Source organism: Ochotona curzoniae, unplaced genomic scaffold (assembly GCF_017591425.1).
Source record: "Ochotona curzoniae isolate NIBS_2020 unplaced genomic scaffold, NIBS_Ocur_1.0 scaffold_1852, whole genome shotgun sequence".
Taxonomy (NCBI): domain Eukaryota; kingdom Metazoa; phylum Chordata; class Mammalia; order Lagomorpha; family Ochotonidae; genus Ochotona; species Ochotona curzoniae.
In genome coordinates this window covers 29836604-29859065 of record NW_024467087.1, presented here as the reverse complement: position 1 = coordinate 29859065, position 22462 = coordinate 29836604, and the positions used below count along the sequence as shown (strand labels likewise).

At 44.8% G+C, this 22462-nt stretch overlaps 1 protein-coding gene across 8 annotated transcripts in view; it reads left to right on the top strand.

Moving 5' to 3' along the window:
* Nucleotides 1-22462, top strand: part of TMEM164 (transmembrane protein 164) — a 164634-nt gene that overhangs the window by 126857 nt on the left and 15315 nt on the right. For all 8 annotated transcript variants that reach the window (XM_040999605.1, XM_040999612.1, XM_040999608.1 and 5 more), the window contains one exon: nucleotides 6249-6327. In XM_040999605.1, coding sequence (XP_040855539.1) covers nucleotides 6249-6327 — 79 coding nt within the window. The remainder of the gene's footprint in view (nucleotides 1-6248; nucleotides 6328-22462) is intronic.

The window sequence follows — 22462 nt, the reverse complement described above, 5'->3', positions numbered from 1 at the left end:
ACTTGGAGGTCAGTGCTGGGTGAGTACAGGGTGAGGAGATAAGGTGGGGCAGGAAAATGATGGCAGCAGCAGTAGACTGGAGGTACTACTGAAACTGGAAAATTGTTAAGAGTTTGGATGTGAGGGAGAGTGAATTCGATACCTAGCTGGAGGTGTCACAGAGCTTGAGCATGCTGAGTGGAACAATGGGAGTCAGGGCAGAGGTAGGATTGGAGAGAAGGTCTTGAGAGGAATGCAGGGCAGGGTATTGAAAGCAAGGGTAGTGCTAAATGGTAGCAATGGCTTTTGACAAAGGACTGGTAGAAAGAAGTAACAGGAAGGCAAGAGGGAGCATGTTCAAGGACGGGGGTGGGGGGTGTTAATACATTGAGGGGACATACGTGATTGCAAAATAGAGAAATAGTGGTGTTGTGTCCACAGGTCTTGAGACTCAGATTGTGTGGGTAGTTAGCAAGGAGACAAAGAGAATAATCTGGAGGAGAGCAAGTTAGAAGTGGCAATCAGTTGCTGAGAGGTGCTCTCCTGGCCTGCGGTAGAGGGAGGCAAGGGTGGCAGGTGGAAACAACCCCAACACTGGAGAGAGGGTTGGGGGACAGGCTAGCAGTATCTTCAGAGGGCGCCAAGTGAGTGTTAAAGCAGAATCGCGTGGGCACCTACTCAGAGATGAGTCTAGAGACAAGGGATTTTGCCAGTGATGTTCAGTGGGCTCCAGAGAGTGGAGTGGAGGGATTTAATTGAAATGGGCAGGGGTAGGTAATGGCCTAGATTTGGGGATGGATTGAGCCATATCGGAGTTTGGGTTCAGGTTTTGGGAGGTGGCCTGTGGCTGTTGGACTTCTTTCAGAGACAGAAGTATGTAGACATGTGGAGCACGGTAGGATCTATGGCATCCAGCGCAGAGTGTGGTGCTACAGCTCTCAGGGTTGTGGTCTGGGAATAAGGAGGCTGGCCATTCCACCTTAGGCAGTCCATGTATTTAATAGTTTAGGCAGTCAAACTCCAGAGTCCTGGGGACTTTTATTACACTGCACTGTTTCTAAGGCGTATGCTGACTTGAATGTGAAGTTAATGACCTGTATAGCCTAAAATATTTTTATTGCTTTTGATTTCCAATTTTCCAGTTACATTCATTTAGATCTCTCTCTCTCCCCCTCTCTCTCTCTCTCTCTCTCTCTCTCTCTCTCTCTCTCTCTCTCTCTCCCTGTAGTCTCAGAGTAGAAACTAGGCTATATTATACTGGGGTCCCAGGTTTGAGCTCTATAAGTTAGAATCCAGCAGAATTTCTTCTGGAGCAACGATGGCGTTTCATAGCTGTTGCATGTAAGAAGGGGAAAAGAGGCATGCCCAGGGGAGGCGTGGTGAGAAAGGACCTGCAACTTTGCCCAGACTTGGGAAAGAGGAACCATTTTTTCTATTTTGCAGTGCTGAGCGTCCTTTGCCCTCATCCTCCTGCCTGTGCCTGCTGCTTTGGATATTACCTAACTTCTCTATGTTTTAGGTTTGTCATCTGTCAGATGAGAATGATCTTATTCCCCACTTTGCAGGGCCATTTCAGTAACTGCCTGGATTTACATGTGAAAAGGTATTTAACATAATGTAGGTGTATAAAGTAAGTACTTAATAAATGTTATTTGCCTTGAAATGGGAAAGGGCATGTTGGCTGCTTCTGTTCGGTTCTCTTTTTTACCTTCAGTATGAGGGAACATGGAAAGGTTTTTAGAAATGAAATTAAAAGAGAAGTTTATTTTGCTGAAAATTTTTGAAATTCATGCATACAACGTGTCTTCAAAAACCTCATAGAATATGTATTATGAAAAATTGTACGTGGGTTAAAGGTTCTATACACCCAAACAAATGTACCTTTCATCTGTTTTTTTCACAAATTACTTGACATGCCCTCATTTGTTTCTCTGCCTCCTATTTGCTTTCATCTTCTCTTCCTGTCCCTTTTTTTCCACAGCTCTTTCATGGACTACTTCCTCTCCCTGGTCTCCATTACTGATTGCACCTCTATTAGTTTTAGACTCTTTAAAGCCTTCCCAATTTAGGAAACTTGAGTGGTTAGTCTTTGGTTGCCCCAGTTGAGGTCCATGGCCAAGCAGTCATAAGCCCTAGGAGCTGGGAAGTGTGTATTGCAAGGCAAGTGTGGCCACTGTGTGATGTGGGACTGGGGTGGCAGTGTGTAGGACAGGCTGTGAAGGTGATCAAACAGGATGGAGCTGGGCTATCATTCTTGCTTCTGATTCTACTATTAGCACATAATTATAGTGACTCCACCCCCATCGAGCCTTTTCCCTGTTCTGGGCTTTTGTGATGGGAAGGCTGCAGGGGGCGTGGGGTAGAGTTCATTGTTTGCATCCTTGGAATCTGTCCACATCTGCAGTTCAGAAACATTTTAAAGAAGTGCATTTTGTACTGCAGGTGTACAGACTTTCTTCCTTGTCATTATTCCCTAAGTACTACAGCGTAGCAACTATTTACATAGTTTTAATGTTGTGTTGGGTATTATAAGTAACCTAGAGATGATTTAAGAGTATGAGAAGATGTGCTTAGGTCATATACAAACACTGGGCCATTTTATTTGAGAGATTTGAACATCTGAATACGGTCTTGGAATCAGTTTTCCATGAATAACAAAGCACCACTATATACTGACTGAGGTTTTAAATTTTACAACTGGACTGCTTGGATTTTTAAACTTTTTTTGTCTTTTGTACTTTGTTTTTTTTTTTTCTTGTTAGAATTTTTAATTGAAAAGATAGATTTACAGAGAGAAGAGACAGAAAAAGATCTTCATTCACTGATTCACTCCCTTCATGACCTCAACAGCCAGAGCTGAGCTGAGCTGAAGCCAGGAGCCAGGAGCTTCTTCCAGCTTTGGACCATCCTTCACTGGTTTCCCAGGAGATAAGCAGGGAACTTGATGGGAGATGGAGCAGCTAGGACAAGAATCAGTGCCCATATGGGATCCCAGCACTTGCAAGGGGAGGATTACCCAGTTGAGCTATTGTGCTGGTCTATGTTAATATATTAATAATAATAATTTTAAAAAAACAGATTCAGTGTAATTCACCTATACAGTTCTGAGAATATAATAATATTCCTCTCTTAACTTTTGATATAACATTATTTGACTTAAAATTATTTACTATTAAGGGGAGAATAAGCACACAAACATTAGATAGCTCCCTTACACTGGTTCACTTCCCAAATACCCACAGTCAGGGCTAAATCAAGGTCAAAGCCAAGAGCGAGGAACACAAGCCAGTTCTCCGCATTAATGGCAGGAGCCCAAGTGCTAAAATCATTACCACTGCTTCCCAAGGGCAGCATTGGCAGAAAGCTGGAATGAAGAATGAGAGCTGGGAACCAAACCCCGGCACTCTGATTTAAGACGTGAGCATCTTAACTGGGAGGCTAAGTACTCCCACAATGCTTTGAATCCTGGTTGTGTCACAGAATGAGTTTCATATCCCATTGCTCAAGCAAGCTCTCTTTGTGTCTCAATCTCTTATCTCTGAAACGAAATGGTAAATTTGTTAGGAGGATTAGTTTGAATTAATTGTTTACAAAATGCGACTGTAGCTGCTGGCATGCAACAAGCACTTTGTGTTATATAACAACATAGTTTCATTTTGCTGATGCCAGAAGTGAAACACGAGGTTAAGTGACTTACTGCAGGCCTGGGGCAGCCAAGTCAAATCTAGAACACTGATCTGACTGCAAAGTCCTTGCTGGCAAGCACGGTACTTATCTGCCTCCTTGGACACAAATCTGGAGCCTTGGCTGTCGAGCTGCGCTGTAACACAGGAAGAAGCGGTTGGGTACTGTGAGGTCCAGGTGGGTCAATGAGCACATTGGAGGCTGAGATGGTGGCACAGGGACCGCTTGGGGACACAGCTGGGTCCAGGCACCTCAGCCCCTTCCGCCTGATTCTCTGTCTCTGATGTGTAACTGCAGCCCTGGCTTTCTAGGCCAGTTTTTGGAAGAATTTGAGGACCTTAGGAACCTGCAGTGATTAGAGCCAGGAAGCAGGGCTTTCCCGGCACTTCAGCTTTCTAGCTTATTTTCTGTATTACCTCAGTGGCCTCAGTGAAGCCTTTTGTACCTCCATAGCTGCCTTGTGCTGGCGGTTCCCTGTGTCAGATCCCCTGACCTTTCCAGAGACTTCCACCACAGTCTGTAGAGATGATTAGAACCTCCTAGCCCTCCCTGGGTTTTACATTTCTCTGAGTATGAAATCTTGAGCATCATCGAGATCCCTAGGAAATTTTCCTTGTGTCTGGATTTGCATTTTCAAGAGCCCAGGTCTCTGTCCGTCTCCAGGGTTGTCACAGCTCCTAATCTGAGAGCTCTGCCACCTTTTGACTTTAACCCTGGGCATAAGCTTGGCTTGGGTTCTGAGGTTGGGGGAGCCTCCGGGGCTTCTCCTTATTAGCACAGTCTTGGTATTGTGTTTGCTCTGCTGGGAGCAGAGAACAGCCGACGCCATACTCTGAGTATCCTTGTCTCTCTGGATCTCCCTTGGTGAGTGGGGATGTCTGTAGAAGGGAGAGCACACACGTGAGATTGCGTAAGCAGAGGCTGTGCTTCTTGCCATTCTGCTGAAGTTTTTTTTCCCCCCTAGAGGCGAGTTAGCCACAGTGCTGTTTTGATTTTCTGCCCATTGCCACGCTTTAAAGCAGAGTCCCCATTGCCAGATGGCAGTTACGTTCTTCTTTAGTAGTCCAGAGGATCCATTTTAAGAGAGAGACAGGAAACAGGAGGGAGTGGGTGGGCATAGTGGGTGTAGGAAGAGGGGGGAGGTTTTTGAGACAAGCTATGCTAGGACTGACCCAGTTGATTCGTGTTTATTCAAAAACAGGGCTAACCCTGGTCTGACAGATTTCGAATGGGTAACTCTGTTCTTAAATATAAATCCTATCAGACTGAGCAATCAGGTTTTTTTTTTTTCCTTTTTTTTTTACAACTGGGAAATGGGAATGATAAATTCTACTCCACATTATATTTCTTTCTTTTTTTTTTTTTTAAAGATTTATTTTTATTATTTTTTATTGGAAAGGCGGATATACAGAGAGGAGAGACAGAGAGGAAGATCTTCCGTCCGATGATTCACTCCCCAAGTGAGTGCAACGGGCCGATACTATGCCGATCCGAAGCCAGGAGCCTCTTCCGGGTCTCCCACGCGGGTGCAGGTTCCCAACGCTTTGGGCTGTCCTCTGCTGCTTTCCCAGGCCACAGGCAGGGAGCTGGAAGGGAAGCGGGGCTGCTGGGATTAGAACCGGCGCCCATATGGGATCCCGGGCGTGCAAGGCGAGGACTTAACCACTTGCGCCACCGCGCCGGGCCCAAATTCTACTCCACATTATATTTCATGTCAAGCTTGGCCAATTACTGGCTATTGTGGGCATGTGGGGAATGAACCAGTGGTTGTAAGATTCTCTTTATCTCTCTCTCTGTCCCTCTGTCTTTATAATAAATAAATAGAGAATTTTAAATGGTCACTAAATAAACTTGGCAAGACTGAATAAACAATGGCAAGTATGTTTCTTTTATTCAGGGATTACTCAAGCCTTTAATATACCAATACTACATATGGTGAATCTCCAAGAGGATATGTTATAAGCAACATTTTAAAAAATTCTCAACAAACTTTCTCTGTTTAATTTTTTTTTCTTTTTGAATTTGATTTGAAAGAGTGACAGAGAAAGACAGGAGACATAGGGAGGGGAGATAGATTTATTAGTAGGTTCATTCTCACCAAATGGTCCCAAGAGCCAAGGCTGGGGAAGACCGAAGCCAGGAGCCAGGAAAAGCTTCCAGGTCTGATATGTGGGTGTCAGGGGTGCAGGCACTTGAACCGTCTTCCATTGATTGCTCACATTTATTAAAAAGAAACTGGATCACAGGCAGATCAGACTCAAACAGGTGTCCCAATATGGGATGCCCATGTCACAAGCAGTAGCTTAATCCAGTACACCACAATTCAGGTACGTAACCAGATTTTCTTAGCAGAGTGTTTTTCAAGTGTTGTCTCTTAAAGATACAGCTTAGAAACTAACTGTCCAGGTCACAACTATATTCATTTTGTTCTTTTCTTCCCTCAAATTGTGAACATTGGTAAATTGGTGAAATGCTTGGGGTTGTTAAAATGTGGGTCCTGAAGAGCAACGGTGTTAAAGTTCAAAAATCCATTGCACCTGAATACTCCTGGCTCTGAAACACTTCCCTCATTCCTCTCCCCACAGCTCCCCTTTGAATTGGAGATCTACTACATTCAGCATGTTATGCTCTACGTGGTGCCCATCTATCTGCTTTGGAAAGGAGGTAAGGCCAGTAAACCACGTCTTGCTGCCACTTGCACAACTCGCATCTCCCTTCTGTTTGGAAGGCACGGTCTGTGTTTTTGTGCCTCCTGTGACCTTAAGCTGTTGCCTGGCTTGGTTTCTTCAGCATGCTGTGCAGTGAGCAGAGGGGCTTGGAGGATATGCCAAGAGTTTGAGGGCTTGTCAGAGTTACTCTTTGTGAGTGGGCATGATGCTGCTGACCGCCTGTATGGGGACTAGGCTTGGGTTCCTGGTAGCGCCTTGGGTATGCATGGAGCCCCTCACACCTGCCCCTCTCTTGTGCCTTTTGCCTGCCATTATGTGCTACTAGTATAGGGTGCAAGGACAGATGAGTCACTTGGTGCCCCCCCATAGGAGGACCTTGTAGCCTTGCTCATTATATTCATCTTCTGAGAACTGAAGGAGACAGTGAAAGGGACAAGAAGTCCACGGGGTGTAGGATTATGGGATGGAAGAGGCAAGTGAAACAGCAGCACCCTCCATTTCAGAATAATGATTTGAAACCTTCACTCCGTCAAGAGAGAGCAAGCAGCAACCCACCAGAGGTAGTCTGGAAAGGAAGCCGATGTATTTTGCCTTATAATGGTTTTTAAACCATCCTCTCCCTCTGTTATGACATAGACAAAAGGGGCAAGTGTTTGCTTGAACCTGCTGGACTTTGTGTGACAGCGACTTCTTCTGTGTCCTTCCTTTCCTGAAGCCCCTGTATCTTGGTTGCTGGCACTTTCCCTGGAGACCTACCCTGCCCCACCTGACCCCAGCCAGCAAGGTGATGGTTTGTAGCACATTGAAAATGGCATGGGACTACTTGAGCCTTGGAGCTCCCTGATCGATGGTCTGGAAGCTGTGATGGGCTCTGCCTTTTCTCAGCTCCTGGCATTCTCTAGCTCAGGCGTGCTTTCTACCAAACAGGCTGTTGCTTTTACCCTGTGCAAATACCTGGAGGTAGCTAACAATACTTCTTTTCAATTTGTTCTAAAAGCAGTTTTCTCTGCTGAGCTTTAAGAGATGTCCAGAGTACCAATATCTGAGAGACTTCTGCTAGTTCTCAAGTCTGCTTCCCTGTGCTACAGCCAACAGCCTTATAATCATGTCCAAAGCTTAGAGATGTGCTTATTCTAGGGAGATCCAAGCAGGTAGCTGTGCAAGGGCCTCCAGCACCTACCGGCCATTCTTAATGGCTGCTGAGATGGAAGTTCTGGCCAAATCTGCATGGCTGGTATTTAAACGTGTTTGCACCCTTAAGTCACCGTGGAAAAGTGCCAGGTTGCTCAATTAGATTGGTTTCATGTGGAAAATGTCAAATAGCCATCGCTCCTCCCAGTAAAAGAGGAATCTGGAAAGCCACACCCTGATGACTGATTCTGTTGCCACCTGCGATTGACTGTGCTGTCTGGGAGACTAGAGCTGAGGCAGTAGGGGTTCTGGGTCTTAAATATCATGGATTTTCTGCTCTATTGATTCTTCCTCCACTCCTGGGGCCTGCTCCAGAGGATAGGCTGCAGTTGTAGCCCCAGTCAGCGTCAGTCACGATTTGGTGTTGAGTGTCATGCAGTGTGTGAGATGCTGTGCTAGGCATGAGCTGTGTATTTTCTCATCACAAATAACCCTGTGGTGAGAATCCTCCTTCTGCAGAGGAGACCATAGAGGCTGAGAAGCATCAGTATCTTCCCCACAGTCGTAATTAATGGAGCTGGGAACCAAAGCCCAGCTGAGGACCCTGCCCAAACTGCTGCTCTTTCTCCTGCACTTTGTATTCCTGAAGGACGGATATCACAGGATGAGAATCAACCTCACTTCCTGTCCTGTCCTGATTCACCCCATCACTGAAAACCTACAAATGTATTTGTTGAATGATGTGCCAAGCATTTGTATTCTGGAATCAGAGATGAATCAGAAAGGTGACAGACTTCCACAGAAAGTCTGTCCATTGCTGAAGAGTGGCAGTTGTAATGCAGTGAGTAAGCCCCACAGTAGGCACTGTGGCAGTGAACTTTTATTGAGGCAGCCTAGTCCACTTTCTCTTCTTATCATTTCTAGCAAGAGAATTACATCTTCTTAGAGCAGCTGCTGCTGTTAGCTCACCTCCCTAACCCATCAGGTGGGCAAATGACATTATAGTGTGAAAGGTGGTATGCTCTGTTGTTGGTAACAGTCTGCACACACCCTAGCTCTGTGAATATTTGGCAGTCAGCACAAGTGGAGTGAACTCAAGGTGACCTTTGACTCCAGGTTCTGAGAGTGGAGTATCCACTATCTGGAGCACGGGAATGGTGGGCCACTGCCTGCCTAGCCACATGTTATTTTGAGGGCTTTGTCTCCATCTTTGACTCTTTGCTACCATCTACTGTCCACCTAGGGGAAATTGTCAGCATTGAGAGGAAAATCTCAATGTCTTCCCAAGGCTGCTTTTACCTTTGATCCTGAGCCTTGGGGCTTAGGCTTTGAGAAGAGGGAGTGAATGTGGAGTGGGAAGTGGGGAGATTATCTCCCTGTAAACCGAGGAAGCCCAGGATTTTGAGCTCCTGATCTCTAGAAGACTCTGGTAATAAATGGCTTAGGAATTTTCTCCCAAGACAGGACAACTCCCCAATGTATCTTCTGTGCCTCCGATGCTTGTTTTGCTGACCAGTATGGGTTGGCTTGGGCACACAATGCCTCTTCCTGTGGTTTGGGGTGGGTGGGTTGTGCTGAGCAGTTATCTTGGCCCTTCCTCATCCCTATAGTCGTAAGACAGACCACAGTCCTTCCTACCCATCTTATCCACTCTGCTGTTTCCTTCTCCAGTTTTCTTTCATCTCAGCTCTCCACTTTTTGGCCTCTGGAAATAATTTCTTTTTTAGTCTTTTATTGTTATGGTCTTTTTAAATCTTTATATTGAATTTTGGGAAATTATAATCATGTATATCTAGGGTACAAAGTGATCATATATTTATTTTGTATACATATTTATTTGTGTATATATATATATAATGTACAACTTATGTATATATACCCACGCAATGTACACTATGCATAGTATATATAGCTATATATAGTGATTGATCCAAGGTAAATGGCAAGCTATATTTCTTAGCAACCATTCCCTCCCCCACCTGCAGATCCTCTCAGAACCTAGCATCTCTGTTCTTGGTGCTCTGCTTCTCTTGCCGCTAGCTCCCTGCTGTCTCTTCCAGAACAGACTCTCTATCTTCATCTTTATCCTCTCTAACCTTCACCATCTCCTTACTATTCTCTCTACTGCTTTCTTATCACCAGCATCACCAAACCCTTTCATCCCTTCCCACTTGTTCCTGGAAGCCCTGGGCCCCTGGGCCTCAGTAGCTCCATTGCACGTTCAGTCAGCATCCTGAGAAGAACACCGGACAACTTCTTCTTTTTTTAAATGTATGTATTTATTTGAAAACAAAGTTTAGAGACCGGCACAGTGGCTCAATGCCTGCAGTGCTGGCATCCCATATGGGCACCAGTTCATGTTCCAACTGTTTTACTTCTGATCCAGCTCCCTGCTTATGGACTGGAAAGCAGTAGAGGATGGCCCAAGTCCTGGGGACCTGCTGCAACCATGTGGGAGACCTGGGAGAAGCTCCTGGTTCTTGGCTTCAGACGGGCTCTGTGCTGGCTGTTGCGGTCATTTGGGGAGTGAACCAGCAGATGGAAGATGTCTCCCTGTAATTCTGCCTTTCAAATAAGTATAAATAAATAATTTTCAAAAAGGAAACAAGAGTTGAAGGAATGAAGGAAGAAAAAAGTCTTTCTCATTCTAATAAAACTTTCTTTCAACCCCACTCAACCCTGTCTTCTTCCTTTTAACCTTTTTGATTTAAATATTTATTTTCTGTTTATTGGAAAGTCAGATAAGCAGAGAAGAGGAGAGACAGAGAGGAAGATCTTCCATCTGCTGATTCACTCCCCAAGTGGCTGTAACACCTGGAGCTGAGCTAATCCGAAGCCAAGAGCCAGGAGCTTCTTTCCAGCCTCCCACATGGGTACAGGATCCCAAGGCCTTGGACTGTCCTCAACTGCTTTCCCAGGCCACAAGAAGGGAGTTAGATGGGAAGCAGGGCTGCCAGGACATGAACTGGCTTTCCCATATGAGATACCAATGCATGCAAGGCGAGGACTTCAGCCATGAGGCTACTGTGCTGGACCCCATAGAATATGATATTTCATTCCTCCCTTCTTTTCCTCTCACCCTTTCTGTGCCAAGCCCTCTTTTAACCCTTTTAAAAGAATAATCAAAACTACATTTCCTAACCCTCAATTCTTTTGGTCTGACATTTTTTGCCTTATCCATATTACCATGTGTATTAGTATGTATGCAATCTATACCCTTAAGCTAATTTTTGAGTTAATATTTATTTTCTGTTAAATCTTAGACTGTTTATTAAATAATTTCTTTGATTTTATGTTTATCACTTTTAGGAATCTTTAACACATAACTGTTCAAAATGAAAATGTTTAGTGCCTGAAGTCACTTGCTAAGCAGCATGGAAGTTTGGGAGGCACTCAGGCCCACTCCTGATGCTCTCTCTTCCCACTTCTTTCCTTCCAACATTGCTGTCACACCCCTCTCTTCAGCTCTTCAGACTTTTTCTCTGAACTGGCACTTGTAAAGCTTACCAGCAATGTGCACCTGATTCCATGTGAGTCCATCTCTCAGCCTCCATCCTCCCAATGGCCAAGGTGTTGATTTCTGCAGAACCCCGTCCTCAGCTCTCCTCTCACTGTAACACTCTGCCATGGGCTCATGTGATTTTCTGTTTCAACTGAATTCTGTTCAGTGATGGCCACTGCATCACTGTCTACAGCACAGACTTCTGAGATTCACCTTCATTTAGATTACTCATCTCTATCTACATGTCCTGAGCACACTTCAGTCCCATCCTGTCTTTACCGAACAGCCTCATTTCCCCCATCACCATTACTGCTCTTCTTGTGCATATGCCAAGTGACCCTACCCACTCAGCCCAGCTAGAATCCTGGAATCATCTCTGCCCCTGGTATCCCATCCATCCGTTCCTCTAGCCTCTATTTTCCAGTGCCTTTTTTTCCTGCCTGGCTTGTACCGGCCTCTAGGGGGCACTGATGAGCTGAAATCAAAGTAAGCAAGGCTCTGAAGAAAGGAATGTGGTTGGATGTGTACTTACATCCCCAAGCATGCTGACCCAGTCCCAGGGATGGGGAGAGTGCTTAGAGGAATTGACATTTGAATAGAGAGCCAAAAGCTAAGTAGAAGATTCTAAGGCGAGTGTTGGATAGGGCAGGTGAACCATCATGGACAGTTAAAATGGTATGTGTAATAGTACCATGTAAGGGCAGGCTGAAAAGGTTAGGCAGGGCTTCTCAAGGGGTTAGTCTTGACTCTGACAGCCGTAGAAAGCAGTGGAAATTTTAAGAAGGAACATGGTACCAACTTATTCTACTAATTGAGTCTAACTAATTGATACTAACAAAGTATCAAAAACCTTGTTGTGGAAAATGTTCTTTTCTTCTCCTTTCTTCGACACATCCTTACAGGTAATTATACCACTTTTTTTTTTTTGCATAGTCTCTTAGAGCTTTTTTATTTTTGCCCCACATATAAATAAAGATTAAATTAGTTTTATTTATTTTTTCTCATGGTGTTGTTTTTGTTACTGTGTTATCTAGCAATTTTTCTTAGAGAATTTTCCATGTAGACCCATAGGAATCTTGCTTCCTTTTCATGGTAGCATAATATTCTACAGTACTAGTGATAGAATATAGCACAATGAATATGACAAAACTGTATATAAGACAGCTACATTCCTGATTCCATTTTAAACTCTTCACATGTCTTCTCATTTTATCCTTATGACAGCCTGGTTAGGTAGATATTCTTGGTATGTGCCTTTTAGAGGTGAGAAAACTGATGCTCAGATAATATGTGGCAGATCCAGGATCTGAACCCAAGAAAATGGCTTTAGGGTTCTTGCCTTTTATCAGAATATAAGGTGGTAACAGAGTAGCATAATTTACTTATTCAATATCCCTTTGGTGGACATGTGGCTTGCTTCACATCTTTTGCAAATGCACCTAACCCTGCACCTGATGACCTTGAACCAGTGCCATTTACCTGTTTGCAAGTTCATCTATGAGATAAGTCCTCTGACGTGGAAATGGTGAACAAAAACCCATGCATTCATAATTTTGATGGATATTTTACTTTTTAAAAAAGATTTATTTATTTTTATCAGAAAGGCAGATATACAGAGAGGAGGAGAGACAAAGAGGAAGATCTTCCATCTGCTGATTCACTTCCCAAGTGACTGCAACAGCCAGAGCTGAGCCAATCTGAAACCAGGAGCCAGGAGCCTCTTCTGGGTCTCCCCTGTGGGTGCAGGGTCCCAAGGCATTGGGCCACCCTTGACTGCTTTCCCAGGCCACAGGCAGGGTGGGAAGCAGGGCCGCTGGGACATGAACTGGCACCCGTATTGGATCCCCGTGATTTCAAGGTGAGGACTTTAGCCACTAGGCTCTTGCGTTGAGCACTGATGGACATTTTCAAGTCCATGACATTTAAGTGCCCACTAACAGTATATGAGAAGGTTTTTTCCCCCCATACAGCATCACCCAAAAGTAGACTTTTGTGCATGTAGTGGGTTTAGAAAGCGATTGACTGTTTCAATTTTCATTTGAATTTCTTTTACTTGGAGAGAAACTGGAAGTCTTTTTTTTTTTTTTTAACTTAAGGGGAACGAATCACAAGTCATTCATATATAATGTTTTAAGGCTTCTTTATATAGAAATATTAGCAATTAACCCTCTATGATTCAAACTGCAGTTATTTCCCACAGCTTTCTTGTGCTTCACCTTTGCACCTGATTTCCTTCTGTGGAACTTATCTATTTGGTATGGCTTCTGCATGCTGTGTCATGATTTGAAAGTCTTTTCTGACTCTGGGACTTTGCTTAAAAAGATTATGTAGTAGTTGTTGAATTTCCATGGGGGATATGATCTAAAACCTCCACTTGCTCCATGAAGCCATGAGTAGTTCAGAATCCATTTATACTACTTTTTTTCCTAGACATGCATACCTGTGATGAAGTTTAACTCCTCAGTTAGGCAGAGTAAGAGATAAGCACAGTACCTGGTAGTTAAATGGAACCATAAGAGCAACATACATAATAGAAGCTATGTGTGTGAGGTCTTAGAATATCTCGTTGCACTATTGTCACTGTCCCTGTGTGGGAGGATTTAATGCCTGTGTGGGAAGGTGAAAAAAGATAAATGATGGAGGCACTAGGAGGCAGCATGACTCTTCTTGCTGTGAAAAGATTACTTGAGCACAACATTGTAATTCTATGACAGTTAATTTGATCATTGAGATCTCCGCTGGGTAGCTGGTGAATGGGTAGTATAATGTATACAGCATGGATACGCAGGACAAAGGAATGATTTACATCTTGGATGATTTCATCCTACTACTCAGAATGGTATGTAATTTAGAACTTACGAATTGTATGTTTTCAGAATTTTTCACTTGATATTTTTGGATCACAGTTGATTTCAGGTAACTCACACCACAGATACATTTTTTTAAACATTTGAATGTTTTGTTTTTAAAGATTAGTTTATTTTGTTGGAAAGACAGTTACAGAGAAGAAGAGAGACAGGGAGAGAGATCTCCCATCTGTTTGTTCACTTCCCAAATGGCCACAACAGCCAGAGCTGGGCCTGTCCAAAGCTAGGAGCCAGGAGTTTCTTTACAGATCTCCCATGTGGGTACAGGGATCCAAGGACTTGAGCTTTCTGCTGCTGCTTTCCCAGGTGCTTTGGAAGGCAGCTGGATGGAAAAGTGGAGCAGCCAGGACTCAAGCCAACACCCATATGGGATGCTGGTGCCATAGGTGACCTCACATGGATCTCAGTTCTGTTCACTGACTAGTCCAGCATGATGAGGTCTGTACATGAAAAAGCTCATGCTAACGACTGTGTGGCAAAATCACCGAGTCTTCCTGCTGTCACCTCCTTGATGTCTCTGAAGCCCATCCTCTCCCTCCTGACTCCAGGGCTGCTGCTTGGGGCCAAGCCTTGCCGGTCAGCACTTCCCTCCGGGATGACGGTTGGCTTGCTGGGGTCTCCCTGCCTCTAGCCTGCCTCCTTTGCTACCCATAGCTTCTAAAGCTGCTTCTGTCATTCAGATAGGATCATAGCACATCCCTGTGTGGAGAGCCCCAGGCGATCCTCTTGTACCCAGCATACAGAAGACTCTGTATGGCCTGCCTTGAACTGCTTCTCCATTTCTTTATTCTCCCTTCTTTGTGAATCAAATGCTGGTGCAAACCCTTTGGCCTCCTTGTGGCTGCCTTACCAACTGCATATCTCTAGCCCTTTAAAAAGGCTGTGACTTCTTGCAAGACATATCTGTCTCCAGCTCTGGGCCCAGAACATTTATCTCCCCAAGCTGCCCTTCTCTGGGAAGTCCTCCGAATCTCTTCCCGTATTCCCTTTTGTTGTCCTCCTCCACTGCAGCATAGGTGTCTGCTTACATGTTGGTCTCTCTGAAGATGGGAACTTGCCTTTTGCCCTCAGTAATGAGGGTACCAGAATGAGTGAAAGGCGTCCTGCTGAGGCCTGTGTGCCCCAGCTGCACACTGCTCCTGCCCTCTGCTGTGGCATACAAGCTAACGTGTATTGTGCACGAGCTGGGCATTAAGCCATTGTTTTTGGTGCACAGTCTTGATCTCATGTAATCCTCACAATGTCCATGAGACTTACTGGAGCCTGTCTCCTGAGGCTCATGACCTTGGATGAGGAGAAAAAAATCGTACTTCTTCATTTGCAGTAACACCGACTGCAACATAATACTGACTTCGTTTATAAATATAGACAAGCTGCAGTTGTATTAGCAGCAGGCAGCGTGTTATCATTAATGTACATCACAGATGTTTTCCTCTCATATTACACCTGCTACACAGTTCTCAACAAATCATTTGCATTCATGAGGACCTCAACATTCAAAAACGGATTTGATTTGGACAGGTGTTTTGATAAGCATATTTCATGGCTCAGTTTTTGGTAATTCTTTGTATTTTTGTTTTGTAAATTTAAAAGCTATTTTTTTAAAAGGCAGTTGTCAAACTTCCCCAAACTGCCCAAATGGGCCACAGCACCACAAGGGTAAGAATAAACATAGGTGCTTACAGCCTGGGCAGGGGGTTGAGAGTGGCGGGGCAGGTTCCCTGTCACACAGTACTGCTTCTCCTTGGAATTGCTGGATTTGGACACTCTGGGTTCAAGCCTTGGTTGTGCTGCTTGCTTGCCAGTTCCAGCATTTGGGCTAGTGCCTTGTCTTCTCGGCGTTTGTTGTTGCACTTGTGAAATGTTCAGTTCTAACCTCATAGGATGTTGTGAGGATTCAGTGAGCGCCTTCAAGGTGCTTAAGAAAGTTTATAGAAATGGGAACTAAATGATCAGTTTCTTTTGGTGTAAAACATTTTGAAATCTGTGCATAAGGTTTTTTGTGAAATGTATTCCCGTGACAACTTATAAGCCAGAATTTCAAAATGTTTTGTACTCAGAGAAATGTGAATATCTACCTACCTACCTATCTATCTATCTATCTATCTATCTATCTATCTATCTATCTACCTCTCTATCTATACTTTTTTTTTGCAGTCTACTTATTTATTTGAGAAACAGAAAGAAACAAGAGACAGGGAATGAGAGCTCCCATACATGGACTTAATTTTCTGAATATCTTCAACTGCTTTGACCAGGCCAAGCTGAAGCTCTGGAATGGGAGCTGGGAACTCAATCCAGGTCTCCCACGAGGGTGACAGGAACCCAGTGACTTGAGCCATCACCACATCTTGCAAGGGTCTGCGTTAACAGGAAGGCAGAGTTAGAGAGCCAGGGCAGGGCATCAGACCCTTAACTGTGATACAGGCACAGACATCTTGAGCAGTAGGCTAAACGCACCTGTTCTCTAACTTGATCCTTTAATCTCTTTCAATTCATAAGTGATTTGAAGGACCCTTGTATATGTAAAGTATGTAGAATAGTACCTGACAGAATGCATACAATGCATTGGTTTCTCTGATTATTATTATTACTAACCATAGTTCTAGCGCTTCTCATTTATTACCCATCTGTCTTCTGAGTAGACTGTGGTCTCTGAAGGTCAGAAGGGAGCTTTGCTCCATTTGAAGCCACCAAACCTCGCACACACTGCTTGTCAATACATGCTCCCTCCTTGGAGATACACATTTTCCTTGGGGCTCTGGGACACCCCCTCTCTCCTGATTCTCCCTCGTAACTGGATTCCTCCTTGGGCTTGCTGGCTTTGCCTACTGCACAGATCCTTGTCAGTACAGTTCACCTGGACTCTGGAAGTGCCACACCACATGTCTGTAGGCCACCTCTTGCCACCTACACCCGTGCTTCCAACTTGTTCTACTTCTTCCTGTGTTTCCTTCCTTGGTTAGCACTTGGGTCCGTTCTTCATCCATTGCCAAAGCTAAAAATAAAGGCAGATGTCCTGTATCACATTCACAGCTCCACTACTTCTCCTGATGAGTTCAGAGGTTCTCATGATTCAGATTCAACAAATCACTGGTACATTTGGCCCTTTCTCTCCATCCCCAGCACTCCATCCAGATTCGGGCTCTCAGCCTATTGGTACGCAGAATACATTGTATCCTCTTTCATCCCTGCCCCCTGGTTTCCACATACCTCCTCCCCAGCCTGTATCCCACTCAGTCTCTCCAAAACGATCTTTTAGAAGAAAGTGCAGATCTGTTCAGATTTGGCTCCAATGTTTAAAAAAGTCCTGTCCAGGACATATATTAAACTCTTATGACTTCACAGCCTGGCCCATGTTATTTGTTTGCTCCTATTTGCCATCAGTTACTCTCTAACCCGCTTAGGTTACCCTCTGAATGAATGATAGGATGATCATCGAGCCTCTCTCGATGTTCAGGCACAGACTAGCTCTCAGTCTGGCACTTGCCAATGATGTCTTCCTGTGTATGTTATCTCCAGGGCACTCTTTCCTCCCTGGGGGTGTCTCTGACTTCCCTAAGCATTCTAAGGCACTTTTTTTCTTAATATGTTTGTCTTCTGATACTTTTGATGTGCCTTGATCTGGATCTAATATTTATCTGATGTTTGCCACCAGATGGCAGCAATCACAAGTTTTTTTTTTTTCAAAAATGAAGCTATACAATTATGATTGAATCTTTGCTTTCTAGCATAAGTAATTAGCAACAATAATTGTTGATTGAATTCATAATCATTATCATAGTTAAGATGCTAATGGAGTGAAGTTGGTGAAGCCTCCCAGGGTTTTGACAAGAGTGTATGGGTAGGTACAAAAGGATAGAGCGTATTTCAGGGAGTGTCTTGGTATAGTCTGACTGCTGTAAGAAAGATACTATGAGCTGGGTGGCTTATACACAGTTGAAATTTACTTCTCACAGTGCTGGATGGTGGAAAGTTCAAGGTCAAGATGGCAGCAAATGTGATGTGTGATGAGGGCCTGGCTTGCAGGTGATTTCTCTGGTTGCACCCTCACGTGTGGAAGGGCCAGACCATTCCTTCCGATCTCTTTTTTAAGAGCACTAACCCCGTTTATGAGGGTGCCGCCTTGTGACCTAATCACCCTCAGGGCCTACCCCTTAATGCCATCACATTGAAGATTAGGTTTCAATGGAAGAATTTTGGCAGCATTCAGATCACAGCAGGGAGGCAGGTGGTTTTCTTGCGGTCTGAGGCCTTTCTAGGCTATCCCCAGGGAGCTGTTCTGGAGGATAGACTGTTGGGGGGTTGTTTGGGTGAACTCGGGATTAGGGGCTGGCTTTATCATCATTGAAGTAGAAGCAGTGAATATAATCATTGGAGTGAGTGAGAGAATGCTGGGTATCTACGTAGATGGGGAAGAAACAGAGAAAACCTTGGGGAACAGCAACCTGCAAATAGTAGAGCAAGGGGAAGAGTGTGCAGAGATGGTGGCAATGGTCAGAGCGACGGGGGTGGCTGGCTGTTCTGTAAACTTCCACTTACACAGTAGTAACCAAGCCTCCCTGGATGTGAGAGGGACAGTGAAGTCAGGCCTCTGGAGAGTGTGAAGATGGGAAGGAAGGGGAAATTAAAGATGTTGAGGAAGGAGGAGTTTAGGGTCTGATAGAGTCAGAATAACAGGTGTTTCCCCTGCCCTTTTTCCCTCTTCCCCTTTCTCTTCCTTTCCTGTCTTCTCTGCCACATGCCTGGGCATGTGTAGATGCTAAGATGAAGCCAGAAGTATGGACTGGATGAAGTATAAGGCCATGAGAAGAAAAGGGATTTGGTCAGTAGTGGTAAGGGGAATAAGTGCTGTGGGGAGTGGAAGCAGATTGTTATGTCCGCACCCTTTCAGCACTGTCCAATAGAATTCTGATCCTTGATGGGAACAGTCCAATATGGTGGTTAAGAACTGCCTGTGGCTACTGGGACTGAAAAACCAATTTTCTAATTTTACTTAAGCCTGGTGATTTTGAACTGAGATGTAAACAGCCACATGTGGATAGTAGCAACTGGCATCAAGGGCCCCTCCTGAACCAGGAACCCATGCATTTTTCTGGCTCTGATCTAAAAGGTTACGCTGTTTGGGATTCCGCAGCCTGAATGGAGGAGCAGAACACCCGGCTTGAGGGACCCATCCTGTGCTGTGGTTTTGTAAGCAGGATCAATATTGTTGATGTTGAAAGTGAGGGACTTTTGGAGTTCAGACCAGGGTCTTTCTAATCATGTGAGAAACCATCCAGCTTTCATGCTCTTGACCAAGGGTGGCTCAGCAAAGAACAACAACAGAATGGGAAGCAGAACAACACTTTATTATTAGCAGAGCAGGCCCAGAGTAACTCCTCTACAGGGCCTTCCACCTGGGCCAGAGCCCACGGCTTTATCTCAGCACCTGTGTGACAGTCCTGCTGCAGACCTGGAGAATGTAAGGTGGCCAGATGTGGTGGGTCGGCCCCAGCTTATTTCCCAATGTCCCATGGGCACAGGGAAAACTAGAATAGAGAAAAGGGAACAGGTCCAGCTGCCAAAGGGCCATGTTCAGTGGCCAAGTGCAGATGAACAGTGCACGCTGCCCGTCCTGAAACTATACAACCTGCTTTCAAATATTGATTCTGTTTCTTAATAGCTATGGGACTTTGGCCAATTTCCTTAACTTCTTTGTACTCACATTTCCTCACATATAAAATAAGAATGGCAATACTTTCTCAGGATTGCAATTATCAAGTTTAAATAAGTTTGAAAACTTATTTAAAACATTTAAAAACATGAGTTTAAATAAGATTAGCGCAAGTTAGTTAATGTATATAAAGTGCTTATGCTAGTTCCTGTTAGGTAGTTGGTGCTATATGTGTTGTTTCCCTTTGCTTGTGTGCTTTCTGCTTGCCAATGGACCATGACATTGACTACTAACCTAATAAAATGTGGTCTGGGCAGTTTCTTAGTTTCTTACCCTTAGCAAACATGTCCTTGGGTATGAGGTCATGAGGGGGAATTGAGGCTGCTGGTTCAAGGCCATAGTATAGAAGGAATGAAGTTCAAGCTGGTATGAAAGGGAGACTAGCAGAGTGCTAGGGAACAAGGAGGGATTCCAGGTGGGAGGTGAAGGGCATCAAGGGATGAGAGGTCCAGCGTGGGGGGCTCCCCCCTCTGAGCAGGCGCATGGGCTGTAGTCATGAGGATATGAAAGTTGAAACTGTGGGAGGCTTTGGTCACGTGACCCAGGTGGAACGCTTTAGAGTCACAAACAAGGCGGATTGTGGTCAGTGAGGTGGAGCAGAGATGTGGAGGTCTAAGAGGCTACAGGGTGAGGGTGTTGGAAGAGGCACCCAAATTGCTGTTGAATTCTTCCTTGAATGAATTCCAGAATGAGTCAGATACAGACCTGTATCTAAGATGATGCTGCCAAAGAGGAGTAGCTGAGTCCTGAAAGAAGGAGAAAGGAGCCGTGTCAGCTCCTAGAAGTAGTCATGGAAGACTGGAGGAGCCTTCAGCTCCCCTTCCCCCAGCAGAGCTTGTGGTGGGAAGACAAGGGGGTTGGGGCACCAGCAGTGGACTTGGAACGGGGCCAGGGCTCCTTGAAGTGAGCAGGTGGAAGGAGCATGCCAAGACAGCAGGTGCAGAAGGGTCTGGTGATGGCAAGAAGGCTTTCCCAGTTTCTAGGGAGGCTTGGCTGGAAGCCAGTGCCGCAGACACCTGTCCAGCCTTGGAGCTGGCAAGGCCCTGTCTGCAGGGCTGTGGGCGCAACTCTGGAGCTGCCCTCCCAGAACTCCTCTTTCTTCATCCTCACCATGTTTTGGTAATTTTTAAATATTTATTTTCATTGGAAAGGCAGATTTACAGAAGAGGAGTGACAGAGAAAGAATTTCTACCCATTGGTTTACTCCCCAAATGCCTGCAATGGCAGGAGCTGAGCCAATCTAAAACCAGGAGTCAGGAGCCTCTTCCAGGTCTCCTGCATGGGTGTAGGTTCCCTGCGACTTGGGTCATCCTCCACTCATTTCCCAGGCCACAAGCAGGGAGCTGGATCAGAGGTGCAGCAGCCAGGACACAAATTGATACCTATATGGGATGCTGACACTTGCAGGTGGAGGATTAGGCAGTTGAGCCTTCGTGCTGACCCCAAGGCAGAGATGCTTAATAGGATGCAAGGAGCCCATTAATTTGAATAGGGGTAGTGGTGAAATTATATCTTTGTAAGCATGTATATGTATAATTCTAAAGGCAGAATGATGAAGGTGAGGGAGAGGATAGATGAATCTTCTGTCTACTGGTTCACTTCCCAAATGCCCACCATAGTTAGGTGTGGGTAAGCATAAGGTCCGGACCTAGAAACTCCATCCAGGTCTCCCACATGGGTGGTAGGGGCCCAAGTAATTGGGCATAATCTGCTGCCTATCAAGCTCCAGTAACATGGAGCTAAATCAGAATAAAGTAGCTGGGACTCAAACCCAGACACTGTCATGAGAGGCTGGCCACCCAAACAGGTGCTTTCCCTGCTGTGCCACAATAGCTGCCCCTGGAATTGTGTCTTTATTCTCACTCACCTCTAGCAGTAGTGCACCACATGAATTCAGGCAACAGGTGCTGGCACTTTTAGCCTCCTCTGATTCTGTTGTCAGTGGCAGTCACAGGTGGCCGCCTATCACTTTCAGGAGCTACCGCCATCTCAGAATACCTGTTCCACTCACCTCTGCATTCAAATGAGGATAGTTACAGGACGAGATGATATTAAAAGTATACATAAAGAAACACACAATTAATATATCACAGAAGCGTTTAAATATGTTGGTAGCTGTTTTAGAAACTTTGGCATTCTTTGTAATCCATGGTGTTTCACTTTGTATATTTCAAACCAACAGAGAAGTCCTCTGCCATCCCCCTAGGCTGCCAGAGGCCTGCTCTCCTCAAGGCTCAGGGAAATTCCCTTTGGTTTCACTAGAGGGAGCACTTGCTTAAGAATTGGTCAGCGGGGGCCCTCTCAGACTTGTTCCCTAGGTGTCCACTAGATATCCACACACAGATGTTTTGTGCAGGCTGTAGGGTATATGAACTTGGAGTTCAAGGCCAAGTTTTAATCTCAGATACAAATTTTGGTGTTATCAGCATGTTGATCACATGAAAGCCATGTATTGGTAGAAAACAAGTAGTTTAAGGAAAGTAGATAAGTTCTGGGTTCTGTAATCTGATATTCGGCATCATTTAGTAGTCAGGGCCGTGAGAAGGAATCAGCGAAAGAGATGAGAGATGCAAGCACTGAGGCAGACAGAGGCTGAAAGATTTGGTGGTCTACAAGCCACTTGAAGAATGTTTTAAGGTAGCTGTGCTCACCACTATACCACCAACACCTTGCGAAGAGTGTTTTAAGAAGAAACACGTACGTAGGAGGAGGCCTGAGAATTGAACCATTGGGTTTAGCAGTGGCAAAACCATTTGTAACCTAGATGGGAGCTGTTTTGCTAAAAGGGTGGAAGCCTGGTTAGAGCATATTCAAGAGAAAGCAGGAGAGAGGCATTTTAAGGAAATGAATACCAACCAGTGCTGTTCAATTACATGTGAGCCTCGTAGGTAATTTCAAATCTTCCAGAATCATA